Consider the following 14,028-nt stretch of genomic DNA (forward strand, 5'->3'; position numbering starts at 1 on the left):
ATTTCTGTGACACTTTTACCTGGCACTGCTACTTAATGTGTTGTAAGTCAAACTGTAGCCCCAGTATGTAGTACCTGAATACTTTGACATGATGTAAATGCTTAGAAGGTATCTTGCCACAATGAGAAATTAGTTTCATGTGATAATAAAATTAGGAGAAGAACAAGTAAGTTAAAGACAAAGCACTTTGGAGTACCTTCTTCAGCCTTATTCTAATATTTCTTGTAGCATCAAAATTCAAGATACACTTTATTTGGATAGGAATGCATGGTGCTTAGTATGAGAGCTACAGCAAAAATGGATAGCTGCCAATGCAGAAAGTTCACATATAGCCACATCTTGCTATCTCAAATCCAATTTAGCAATCAGTTTTCTTAGATAAAATAATGCACTGATGAAAAGTGACAGTGAGGAGATCTGAATTTTTCTTTCCGTAGCATAGGCCAATAAAAGGGAAGTTATATGCAGCTTTATTTGCCTCTTGCTTCCTCTATGCATAATGTATGTTTTGGAATAGACCTCTTGAAAATATATATCCACAAAGAGAAGAGGATATTTCAAAGGCTGTTTTCCCTGGGCTTCTTTGTTGGAGTGTTTTTTTCCTTTGAGATCTACTTCTTTCAAGTCTGACATTCTGGGATGTCTTGCTTGCTGCTTTCTACTATGGTGAAATGCAGAAAAGGAACTGCAGCCTCTGCTGTTGAAGGACTTTGTGTACTTCTAGTTTTTTCTCAAAGCACACGGGGTCTTCAGTAGAATAATCACCAAGAAAGAGTGAGGAGTTCATTGTGACTTGATGCTTTTATTTTGATTACTGATTGCCATCTTCTACCACTTCTACAGAACAGAGTCCCAGATTCTCAAAATGAAAGTATTTGCCTCACATAGAACAACGACCTTATGCTGTAGGTCATTTGAAGCCCTTGGACTCTTGTGCTACTAATGAATCTATTCTAATTATAATCATGAGGTTGTTGATGCAGGTTCAAAGTTCTGGTTTTTTGAGCTAGTAATTTTGCAAGACAGACCAGAGTTGTAGAACACATGGTAAAAATACACTTTTCCTTCAGAAAACGTCCTTTATCAAGTGCTTCCTCCAGTCTGTGAAAAAACCTGCTGTCATTTGCAATGTGTGATGCCTAAAAAAAGAGCAATCAATATTCACAGCCTGTTCAGTATTTTTTCTGAGACTATGAACTAGTGGGAGAGGAGGGAAATGAAATTTTTTCTGGACTAAATAACTGTGAGACCAAAATATAAAACTATCTGTATTTAGTTGTTCCGCTCTCACCTACTGGATCACAATAGAGTCAAAAGTATCTAGACATTTACTGGTAATCTCTTTCTTTTGTTAAGGGGTTTATAAGTTTCAATAAAAAATGAGGTTACACCTAATGCAAAATTTTGTCAGAATCTCAGATTTAACAAATTCAAATAAATATAATAAATCCAGCTTTACAGAGTTCTGTTTTTGAAAAGATCCATTTTAGATGACCTATGTATTTGTTTATAAAGTAATTCATAATTTTAAAATGTAGACAGCAGCTTTTTGATGCCTAATTAAAATTACTAGACTAAACTACATCAAATGAACCTTTCCTGACATCATCAACCCCCTTGCACAAAAGAAGGCTGTATGTGTAGTTACACAGTATCACTTAAATTAACATGTAAACAGTGTTCTGAAGCCTGGATGATAAAGCTATGTTCTCTCACTAGCCTGCTTTAACACTGTGTTTCTGTGCTCTCTGAAGATGTGACACTGAATTGCCAGCACTCTTGGATTACTGTGGCTGTTTCGGTCACAGTGAGGGTGTTCTGCACGTTTCACAGGGCTGTGCAGCAGAGTTGGAAGCCCACAGAGATGTTACATCACTTTGGCAAAAATTTAGTTATAAAGAGTAGGGTGTTTTTGTCAAGATGGCTAAAGGGTGGATAAGTACCATGAGGTTTTCATTATCACATTGGGATCTGATCCAAAAGCCATTAACTGCACTAGCCTTTGTTTTAGTTTTAAGTAGACTAATGTAAAATGATAGTGATGAATTTCCCTGAGATCACTTAAGTACTGGAGAAAGCAGTTAGAGGCCTTGCCTTTTTTGTAGGTAAGGGGAAAAAAAGAAGGAGCACTGTTATGTTTCAGCTAACACTGTTTGGATATCTCTAATTATTTTGAAAGACTTAAATGCACATATAACCCCAATTGTATTTAAATTATATCGATGGACTTAATGAAAAATTAATTAAATTTATTTATTTGTAGGGAAGATCCATGTTGTCATTTCTTCTCATGAGTGTAGTACAGACTTACAGCGAAGACAGATAAGAAATAAGTGAATAGGCATTATTTTCTTTGAAGTTTCTAGTAATTTTTAAAAGTAAAACTCAATAATTAGGTTCCTAGTCCAGTGGATAGAACTCTCATAGGCTATATTTTTTTTGTTTGAAGTTTTTTGTCAGGGCATAGTGTTACTTGATGTACATTTCTTTGATTGTAATAGTCTAAATTTTCAATGAAAAGTTGGAAAAATGGAAGACTCCATGATAGCTTTGAGTAGATAGTGAATAGTTATCCTTACGAAGAAATAATTTGGTGGTGTTCCACCATAAGATTACTCTTCAATTAAAAGTTTGTCTTAAGCAGTACTATAAAGAACTTCTATCACTGCGTGATAGAAGTACTTTTCCAAGAGAGACAAGATTCCAAGAGGAATCAGTACTTATTAAATCTTTGGCTATTCTGTCTTGCTTCTAATACTGTTGATGATATTAAATGGATATTGATATACTGAGCTACCAAAAAATCTTATTTCAGCAGAATAAAATGGGGTCTTCCATTACACAAACAGTATGTATGCAATTCTCATTTGTTCCCGTCACATGCATTTTCTCCTTTTGTCCCAAAAGTTCAAATTTATTTCTGAGAAAGCCCCCGATCCACATACATGGCCTTTAAAACATCTAATATGTTTTACTTGTATATGCATTTATTTATGGATTATTTCTTACCAGAGAAACAACTGCTGTGTCTTCCCAGATATACTTTTCCAAATCACTGTTTTTATCATTCAAATGAGACTGTATGTTGGGATCTTCCGTGATGAAAGATGTTAAACTGACTGACAGGAAATTTTAAAAAGCCTCTTGAAATGCTCCATTACACTTTTATTTGGAAAATAAATGCTTTGCATATATTGAACTTCCTATTTTTTGCATGAGTTTTCAAAGGCAGTCCTTGAGGCTACTTTGCATTCCATAATCGGTTAATAGCAGAATTTGTAACTGCTACTTCCCATCAATAGGAGGAAAAAGGTTAGCACAAGAAATATTTTTAATATGAAAAAGTCTCTTTTCTAAATGATATCTGAACATGTGTATTCATACTGCCCATGTGTGTCTCTCTGCTGTTGATCATGCTTTAACTGCAGGAGATCTTTAGGGTAAACTGTAAGGACAATACTTCACGGTCTCATAGGGTATGCAGTGTTTGGTTTGTAATCAAGCAAAGAAGGTAGTTGTAAGAAGGGTTTTCTTCAGCATTCATACTCCTGCAGCAATTTCTCTCTTTAAAAAATTAATAGTATATGTTTTTCTGCTGTTGATTCATCCTTTTTGAGTAAGCAAGCAAGCAAACTGTTTTTTAGGACATGGTATCCTTCACTTTCTGTCCATCTGACTTTATCGAGAAAAGCCAGCAAGTAGGAAGTAAGGTACATCTATACAAAACCAAATTCACTTGCATATTAAAGCATAATTGAAAGTGTCAGGACTTCTGTATCTCGGTACCATGAGGTAATTACATGCGAGTCAGGAGGAGGACAGTGTTATAGTTTACTTCTATCCCTGAATCTGTAAGGAGGAAATCTACTGCCCATGCAGAATTTCAATGTATTGTATGTGTATATCAAAACGGGGAGAAAAATGGAAAATATAGTGCTAATTCAAAACCTATAGCATTATTTTTGAAGCATTGTCAGTCCCTTTTGCAGTGTACAGTGTTAGCTAGATACATGATGATTCATTGCTTTTAACTTCTTGGAGAATTCTGTGGGTTTTTTTTCTCGAATTTTCTTAGATAAATTGAACACACCAAAATTATCTCCTCAAAAATATTAAAAATATCACCTATTTATGGTTAAAAAAAAAGGATCTAGGAAATAGCTTGTTTGTTTTACTTACTTTTAAGGAATTTCAAATCAGTCATCCTTGGGTTTTATTATTTCTGATTCTTGTTTTCAATTTCTTTTCAAACCAGCAGTAGCATTTGTTCTTTATGCATACATTTAACCAAACTGATCTTTCACACTATTACAGATAAATCTTTTTTCCTGTTTATACGGTTTTCTTTCAGTATGTTTTTAGGCTTAATTCCTTCTCTGTTAGTCCTTTTTCATAAACAAACAAAATCTCTCAGCTTGACAGAGATAATAAATGTTTTACTGCTCTGTCTTTATCTGTGTTGTTTTACTGTTTTAGAGAGGATGAGCATGCCCTTATCCAGCAGTATTGTCAGACGCTGGGAGGAGAGTCACCTGTGAGTCAGCCACAGAGTCCTGCTCAGATACTCAAGTCAGTGGAGAAGGAAGAACGAGGAGAGTTGGAGCGTATCATCGCTGACCTTGAGGAAGAGCAAAGGTCTCATAATCATCCTACTGGTGTCTGAATTGTCACTTCAGTGTTGTTTGAGCCATGCGAGTATTATGTTGGAGATGTGAAAGACCTGGGAGTCATGATTTTAGCAAAAAACACCAATCAAGGCATATGTTGTGCATAGCCTGGCTCTGTTAAGTAGAAGAGGGAGGGTCTATGAAGAAATAATTTAGTTCTACTTCATTGCCTTTTTTATTCTCTCATAAACCACAACTCAAGGCATTGTCTTTGTATAGATTTTTGTGTTGTTAGTTGAAGGTGATAACATCATTTGATATAAGAAGTTTTTTTATTTGAATTTACTTGATCAAGTCATCATTCTCCTCCTCATTTGAATATACTAGGAGTCTGCAGATAGAATATGAGCAACTAAAGGAGCAACATCTTCGGAGAGGAATAAACCCTCTTGCATCACCTCCTGATTCTGTTGTGTTACCTCAGCATGCTTCTGAAGATGCCGAGCTCATTGCTGAAGCTAAACTCCTGAGGCAGCATAAAGGTCGCTTGGAAGCAAGGATGCAGATATTGGAAGATCACAATAAACAATTGGAGTCTCAGCTTCACCGGCTACGGCAGTTACTTGAGCAGGTACATGTACACTGATGTCTTTCCCCCATGTTGCTGTACAATGGATTTCTTGGTGGAACAAAGGCTGTGTTCCAATTTTACTGCAGATATTTTAACCATACACTCTTTGTCTGTTGCAATCAATCATTTCTAACAGGAAGATATATTTTTCCCTACCCTCTAGTTTAAGCCATGGTGAAAGTCAAATGAGCCTGAAATGGTTACAAGTGCTGGAGTGATCAAGGTAACTTATGAAACACTGAGAATAACAAGAGCAAGAGCAATAGGTTTTCATTAATTAAAAAGCATAGGAAGAAAATATATACCCTACTCCAAGTAATGGTGCCATTCACACCCCCTGTTTGACTTTAGTTTTCTCATCTTTCCGTAATTAATTTTCTTATTTGTTGTCACTGTTAGTCCCTCAGACCTCTCTTAGGATGCCAGAGACAGATGGCCAAAGATATCTCTGAAATGCAAAGGAGCAATACATTACATTAAAAATCCAGTTCCTCTTGAGCTAGCATATTTAGTCCAATATGCTACAGCAAAATGCTCTTGCACGCAAGTAAATGCTGGAGGTAAGAGCCTTTTAGCAAATGCTGGAGATTGTCGGGTGTCTTTTTTGGGAAAAGGAATGCTGATTGCTTTTTAAGTCAGCACATGCACATCTAGATTATAAAAATAACTGCAGCAACATATACCAGGCGTTGTTAGAGATGTTAATTTGTACTATATCATATGTGGATGCTTGAATGATGAAGATACATTTGTATGAATGTTTTCTGCTAACTAATCATTACACTTGGGTCAGAGTACAGTAAGGCAAATAATTCCTCCCTTCCATGAGTGAGGTGACTGGCTGTATGTGGTAGAGGATTTAACTAAGCCAAGAAACAGACTGCTTAAGCCATCAAAATGACCTAAGTTTCTGCTGTAGATGATACTTATTCACCCTTTTAAACTTTTTTTTTCCTAACGTAGCTGTGGATGATCTTACAACTTTGTAATCCTTGTAACATTCTTAGTAAGACCTTTGTGGTCTACATGTGTGTTGTGATAAAGTGGGTGGGAGGAGAGGCAGTAGTTTCTGCCTTTGGAATTTTCTAGGCATTCTGCAGCTTTTGGTTTCAGATAGGGTAAAGTAGAACAGAGATGACCTTTTTCAATATTTCTGATGGAATTCTCTGTGGGAATCATGCTGTACTTCTGATTGTTCCAAGTGCTATTTTCAAAGGTCTTCCTGTTTCTCCTCTGTTATTTAATAAAGTGGAAGGTTACAGAGTCAAATTCATGAGAAGGTCTCCATTATTGCCTTTATAATATATCTCTGACTTTTCAATATGCCTTACTACATATATCCTTACTTTATTTAGCAGATATTTTGCAAGCTGTTTCCAGGATGTTGAAGCTACTCCCCTGATGGAGATTAAGAAATTACTAAAAATTTGAATTATTTATAATGTTCTTTTAAATTTCTTTATTTTGACATCAATTATGAAGTAGCACTGAATTCCAATAGTGCCTCCTTTCTGAAAAAATGACCACTCTTCAGCATGTTTGTTGTTCTGTCTGCTAGGCCACTTTATTGCTTTCACTGCTTGGGGAAGGACTTTTTCAGAAGCTAGCTGAGGATCTAAGTATATTTATTTCTTTCTTTTGCTTTTAATGGCTGTCCCAATTATTTTTAGTGGATATAAGGAAAACATTTTCTTATTAATGAAATGGATGATTTGCATGAAAGATACTCATAAGTCCCAATGTGAAAATATTTAACAACTCTGTAATTACTAGAATTAATGGACACAACTGTCTTAGAGCAATTTCTTTGTCATGACTGGCATTTCATGCCATATTTCTTTGTCTCTTCTATCAACAGCAAGTCTCTTCATTTGTGTTTTTTACTCAACCTCTTGACTGTTGTTTGGGTTAATAACTTGCCACTGAGTAAAAAATATTGGGACTTCTTTTCTCCAAAAGATTGGAGTGAGTCTATCTACACACATATATTTGGGTAGAGAGTCAGTGAAACTTAGAAACTTCCATGTAATAACTGTTTAATCTAGATGAGAGCATTGTAGGACATTCTTTAGAGAGCACCTTTAGCAGAAATATGCATGTATCCTCACTGCACATTTGTCTACTTCAGGTCACAATTTCGAGGTTACCATACTATTTTTATTTTAGCAACCCCAAAGGATTGGTAGCTGTCACAGAATGTTGTCATTTTTGTCTGCCTGATTGATTAGAGTGCCGAAGAGGAAGGTGAAACACAACTAGCATGTGACAGCTTTGATACCAACATGTTAATCAGACAGAATAAACAAAGAATCCATTTTCATTTTTCTTTCTTCAGCCTTTATAGATACAACTTTTGCAAAGTCAAAATGAGACCTATTATGAGGGGCATTTAAAGTCTGTTTGGATTTTTAGCTCCTTTTCTGAGCTACTGAATAGAGGTTTCATATTGGATTTGATATTGAAGTTAATGGGAGCTAAAATCATCTGTCAACAGCTATATGATCAGACTTTGAGAGAGTAAATAGGGACAGCAACTCCTCTCCAACTGAAAGCAGAGCAGCTTTATCAGAAGAGCAGAGGAGAGGTGTTTTTTTTTTTTCTTTTGTAGCTGGGAGAATAAGTCTGGAGCAAGAAGAAACTTCTGTAATGAATGTAGTATGGAAATTGGCATTTTTGAGGTTTCCTGTGATCCAGATCGGGGATTTTGGGGTTTAGTTTGGTTTTTACCAAAAGCAACATAAGGCAAGAAAAGAGCAGTTATGTCTTAACTACCCATTAAGCCACAGAGCACTTCAGGCTCTTCTTTGGGAAAGACATCAGCAGGATGCACAGTGAAATAAGACACTGTAGATCAAAACTCGTTGAAATAAGTATCTCTTTTGAAATGCTTTAAAAACTGCTGTAATACAGAAAAATCCCCCAATTTTGGAGTTTTCTGGAGAAGAACTTATCTATCCCTTCATATCTTCATTTGGTTATGCCTAAAAAGATGTTTGAAAACTCCCTGAGACTGGAGATGGAAACTTCCCCCTCATGCCTATAGAGGCATGCTCAGTATCTCTGCTTTTATTTATTTCAAGAAGCAGCAGCAGGCATATTGTAACATGGAGGGCTGTTTGCTTTGTTTTCTGGCTTCAGGGTTGTCCACTGAGTTGTTTTGAATAAGAATACGTTAACTTCACGATGTCTGAAGTGGGTTGATGATGGAATTGCTAATATTTTGTGGGTGTTATGCAGTTGGGGTTAATGATTTTCTACGTTTGTTTTTTTTTTTTTTCAAGTTCTCTACCAGTAAAATCTTTAAATCATGTAAATACATGCAGCTATATCCTCAACTATTTCGCATTTAACATTTTCCAGTACCTGATTATTATACCACTACCACAAATCTTCCCTCTCTGCTCCAAACCCCACTCTTCAGCTGCTTAATTGTATTGTCCTGAATTTTTAAGAAGAAAGGTTTGGTTTGGTTTGTCTTTTCTTGTTACTGCAGTCACTGGAAATATGTAGCGTAACATTTGTCATTGTATTTAAATGAAAATGAAGTAATGAGACATTCCCTCTGATTAGGAGGAGTTTTTTGGGTTTTATCTTGTTTTTAAATCCAACTGCCATATTTCATTCTGGCTGCTGCAGCAATATGTGATACATTAATTAAAAAATGTGGTATTCCAAGTATGTTTTGTTTTCTCTCAGTTTATCCACTGAGCCCTTAATGCTGTGCAGTGGTTTTTTTTGTCATTTGCAGTAGTACTCCTAAGTGGTACCTTCACTAACTCATCACCTGAGTTTGTAGGCATTTCCTTTCCATCCTAGTTAATGCTGACTTTGCAGAACCTCACTATCCTTGATCTAGTCTATGTGTTGCTGTGCTGCAGTTTTGTATGTCCAACACAGATCTTCTCTTTTCATTCACCCTCAGTCATCTTTGGATAATCCATAGTTACTGCTTGAAGAGGGACAGAGATCCAGTCCAGGTGCAAGTTTGCATTTTGAATGATTCACATTCTCTCTGTTCATCTGTTTGTGAAGTGAACAAGCAGCCACTCCACTCCTGGAGTTAGCTTCCTTGTTCTGTATTGAAGTGACTCTTAACCCTTGAACAATTTGCTTTATCTCTCTACCATTATAGCTCTAACATCATCTTGAACAGTGGTTCCTGGCTATACAGAGTTGCCTGGGGTTACTTACCCCAGGCTTCACTGATTTAAAATCACCACACTCATTGTTCCTAGACTCTGTATCTGGATTGAAGCCTGATGCCGAGTAGCAAATTACTTAGCTACTTGATAGTAATTCACTGTTCATAGTAGTATCTTGACAGTAAAACCCTTCTTTGGCTTGAAAACATTTCCATTTTTCTTTGTCTTCTATGCAGAGCAATATTTCTTGGTTTATTCTTTTAGTCAAAGCTGGTACTTGGTATTATTATGCTGAAAGAGATGAGATTTAGAGGAGAAAAAAAAGGTTTACTGAGTCCTCCAGGGACCATTTCCTTCTAACTACTGTCTATGGAAGAAAAAGTATCTTCCATTGTTCAACAATCTTTTGTTTTGTTAAACTGTAAGTTATCTCAAAAAATGGAGTATTGCTATTAAGGCTGTGAGGTGCAAAGGAGAAAACTTGTGCACAAATTAACAACCATTCTGTATTTTAACTCTTTGCATTGAGTTTTGTAGCTGTTCTAGGTACTTGCTCAGTTTCAAAAAAATCTTAAAAGCAATTACCTTTTTTATTACTTCAGTATCTGCTTTTTGATAGTTTTACTTAAATAACCTACTCTTTAAGCTGTTTAGAAGTAATTTGGGGATTTGCAATCAGAAAGATGAATGATAGCGACAACCATTTCAGCTGCATCCACCGCAGATGTAAATACTATTTCACCTATTTCTGTGTTTTTCAGAACAATCACTTCTGGAGCTCAAATATTGTATTACTACTCTCTTCCTTAAAGGACTTTTTTTACTAGAAAGAAGGGAAAGAAAGGAAAAAATGCCTGAACAAGGTCCCTTCCAATAGTTAAGTTGTTATAGTGAAGAAGTCCTATGGTCTTTTCTTATTTTTGTGTCCATGTATGTATACTTACATGTAATCTCAAGCACATACATGGTTACAGCTAAATGTAATACAGAATTTAGGTGTTTGGTTATTCAAGTGAATTTAAGAGTCCAGAAAAGCTTGTTTTCAAAGTCTATGGGTTCCTCCTTGTAATTTTCAGAAGACTACGTAGTAGAGCTTTTCCTGCGAATTTGGTATCTCCCACACTCTTGAGAAACAGCATCAGCAAGACTGATAGCTGTCTTTAGTCTTCACTTGATTCTGGAGTTTTACGAAACTGTTCATAATGGAACAGTTGTTTCTAAGCATGACTAGTCATCCTTGTAAAGCTTCTTAGGGGACCTCAGCTGAATGTCCCCTGTGTATGTGTATATGGATGCTTATGTCCATACATATAAATACAACCCCAGTAATCCCATTGTGTAGTCTTTCTGCAGAGCTGGACAGAGAGCCTTGGCAAACTGTGTGGGTTGTACATTACATTGTGTTTCTGTGATGCATGCTTGCAACAGAACATTGTTTTTATCAAGACCATCAACTGGAGTCTCATAAGTACTATACTTAAGTCTAAATTTTCTTTTAACAAATTCTTGGTTTTTTTTTTTTCCCTCTTAACAGTTATATAGACCTAAGCCAACTCTCAATAGCTTGGAGAACAAAAAAAGAAAGAGCAAATAAAAAAGGAAAGGAGCAAGATGGCTGCATACAACCCCACACTTAACTTCTGTGGATACAATAATCTAAATTTGTGTCTTATTGTCTTTAACATAGCCCGAGTCAGACTCCCGGGTTAATGGCTCCTCCCCTTGTGCTTCGCCCCAGCACTCTGCCCTCGGCTACTCACTCGAGCAAGACACAAGCTCACAATTTCATCAGACAGGTAAGTGCTTTGATCAGATAATGTGCTGCATGGGTCTGTAGGCGACCACCATATAGGTTTGTTGGCATCTTCTCAAAAGATTTATGAATGAAAAGGAACCAATCTTGTGATGCTTCTGCTTCATGCAGCTGGAGCTGTTGCTTCCCCACACTTACAAACAGCTGTGGTATCATAGAAATCCATGTGGATTTCTGGATTACAGACTTTTGTTGATAGACTCCTTGGTCCCATCCATTTTGAGCAAGTGAATTTGCTGGGCAAATCCATGCTCAATGAGAAGGGAACAAGACTTCATTGGACTGAAATGGCCAACAGCTGTTTGTCCTACAGTACAAATGGATACAAGTAATCTGTCAGATCCAGGAACATATGTCCAAGTCATGTAATCTATGCTTCCATCTGCTTTAAAAATTCATGTGTAACCTCTCTTTATCCTGGTATTTTGATGTTCCCACTCCCAAAGGCTTTACATCTTTAGGAATTATTCACTATTTATGGTACAGCCTCTGCACATGAGGGGATTTATCTCTTGAAAGATTATTTTAAATTCTCCAATATCAGAACTCATTAATTTCACTGGGAGTTAGCAGAAATAACTACAGACCATTGAATGCTCAAAATTAGGGGAAAAATTAAAAGATTTTTCTCAAATTATCTTGGATGCAATTTCCTCCTTTTTTTGTTTTTAAGCCTTGGAGTTATAGATTAAAAATTATTTCTGTGGAAAACAGAAAAAGTATTCTCTTGTACACTGGAAATTTTTCATTCAGCATTGACATATGTTTTTACTTTGTCTGTAAAAACATGGAACTTCTTTGGGTCTGATTTCGTGCAATGGTAGATTTATGGGAGATGCTGTCTAATAAGACTTCCAGAAACAGAACCAGTTGCGTTCCCTAACCATTCTCTTGGCTAATTTTAAGCAGCATTTTACAAAGAAGCAGCAAAGAGGATTTTAACACTAGTGAAATGGCTGGTACATTTCTTTCAGATAGCTGGTACCATCTACAAGATACATGTTGGGGGTTTTTCAGGAAAAGGATGGTGTATTTACTCCGAAAGTGACATGACAAATCATTTGAAAATGGAACAGAATTATAATTGAGCATCTGAGTTTAACTCCCTCATCTTGTAAACATTTTATTTATTTTAACTATAAATTTTTATATAGTGCTTTTTTCTTGGCAACTCCTTCTAGTTAATTCTTGAATGCAACGGTTAAGCTTTAATAAAAGAGAAATGAGTTCTGCTGCAAATCAAAGTGTAACTTTCACCTCTTCTCCCGAGGCTGGCAATTATCAGTGACAGTTCCTGCATATTACAAAGGCTTCAGGTAGTGTTTTCCCTTTGAAATATAAAGGTGTATTTAACTGGAAAGTTGGATGAGGATGCCTTTTATAATGTTGTGGTCCCTTTTTTTATTTTTCTCCTTATGTTACAAAATTAATTTATTTGTTGTCATATCTGCAGATGACTTGTTAGTTCCACCTCATGATACCAACACAGATCTAACAGATGTTATGGAGCAAATCAACAACACATTTCCAGCTTGTTGCTGTAAGTTTAACAAAATATGTCTCTGAGAATAGTATTGAATTTGAGGTGGCCTTTGAAGAAAAAATGTCATTCTTGCAGTATTCAATAGGAAAAAAAATATCTCTAAGGAGATTTCTTTTCAGGATATGCAAGTTACATAAATATGTTCTTTAAAATTCCCCAAAAAACACTATTTGTGAAGGTAAGTAAACAAATGTTCTTGTTTTAAGTGGAAGCGATTCACTATAAGAAAAGCCTATAGCTCAATATGGAATTTCCAGCTGTGCCCATGTAAGGGAAGAGAAATCTAGAATTTCATTAGCTTCTGATAGAAACCTTTTGTAGAACTTGAATGTAAATTCAAAATTTCTGAATGCAGTTTCTGTAATAAAGTTTGGAGAGAAAAAAAAGTCCTTAGGCAACAGGAGGGACCATAGCCCAGTCCTGACTTCTTGGACTAATTATTGAACTAGTTATTAAACTAATAGACCAGAGGAAATCCGTGAATGCAGAACATAGCACCTTTCCCTGCTTAAATGCATTGAAAGTTGGTATTTTATTCAATGTCTATTAAAGAGAGATCAAAAGGAGAACCAATTATTTCCTATGCATGTCTTGTATTAGCTAACATACATTTCCACTGATCCTGCCCCTTCTAGAGTGTCACTACACTTGCAAAAGTGAGGAGATATCTCATGTATTTTGGTGGGTTTTGTTAAATACATACATATGTACATATATATCTTTCAGCTCTCTTACCTTAGAAAAACAATAGTGAAAGCTTTGATATGTTTTCAAACTTTCAACAATTCTTTGAAATTAAATGTAATAATAATGGTCAATTTTAAAAATCACAAGTAAGAGAGAGGGTGTTTATGCCCAGTCCTTTTGGAAGCATCAAGGCTAAACTCTATGCTATTTCATAAACTTGGTGAAACTTGTTAAAATATCCCTTCTATCTCTTATACATATGTTGCTTGGCTGTGAACAACTGCATCACAGAAGATGCACTTTGCATGTTTTGAGAAAGCAAATTTGGATCTAGGAAAAAAGGTCTTGTTTCAGCTGACCTTTTTGATTTTTGGTGAGTTCAATAGTTCAGAGGCCATCTTTTTTGCATATTGAGGATTTGATTCCAAGAAGCATCTCAAAGTCAACCGATAGTGAAGCTCCTCAACACAATTCAAGGTCATGTGTGTATACAAATCAGTAGAAAATGCAACTTGAGTATTTGTTCTTGGTTTTGCAAATGACTGTTTTGCACATATAAGTAGTATACAAATACATGGACATTAGGCCCAGATGAATTTAAAGCA

At 35.9% G+C, this 14,028-nt stretch overlaps 1 protein-coding gene across 8 annotated transcripts in view; it reads left to right on the forward strand.

Annotated features, from left to right (window-relative positions):
- The window catches only part of UTRN (utrophin), a 380,224-nt gene that overhangs the window by 359,005 nt on the left and 7,191 nt on the right, over window positions 1–14,028 (forward strand). For all 8 annotated transcript variants that reach the window (XM_027687304.1, XM_027687284.1, XM_027687314.1 and 5 more), the window contains 4 exons: window positions 4,477–4,635; window positions 4,995–5,238; window positions 11,068–11,176; window positions 12,647–12,733. In XM_027687304.1, the coding sequence (XP_027543105.1) occupies window positions 4,477–4,635; window positions 4,995–5,238; window positions 11,068–11,176; window positions 12,647–12,733 (599 nt within the window). The remainder of the gene's footprint in view (window positions 1–4,476; window positions 4,636–4,994; window positions 5,239–11,067; window positions 11,177–12,646; window positions 12,734–14,028) is intronic.

Source organism: Neopelma chrysocephalum, unplaced genomic scaffold, assembly GCF_003984885.1.
Source record: "Neopelma chrysocephalum unplaced genomic scaffold, ASM398488v2 Primary Assembly neopelma1_23, whole genome shotgun sequence".
In the NCBI taxonomy this organism is placed as follows: domain Eukaryota; kingdom Metazoa; phylum Chordata; class Aves; order Passeriformes; family Pipridae; genus Neopelma; species Neopelma chrysocephalum.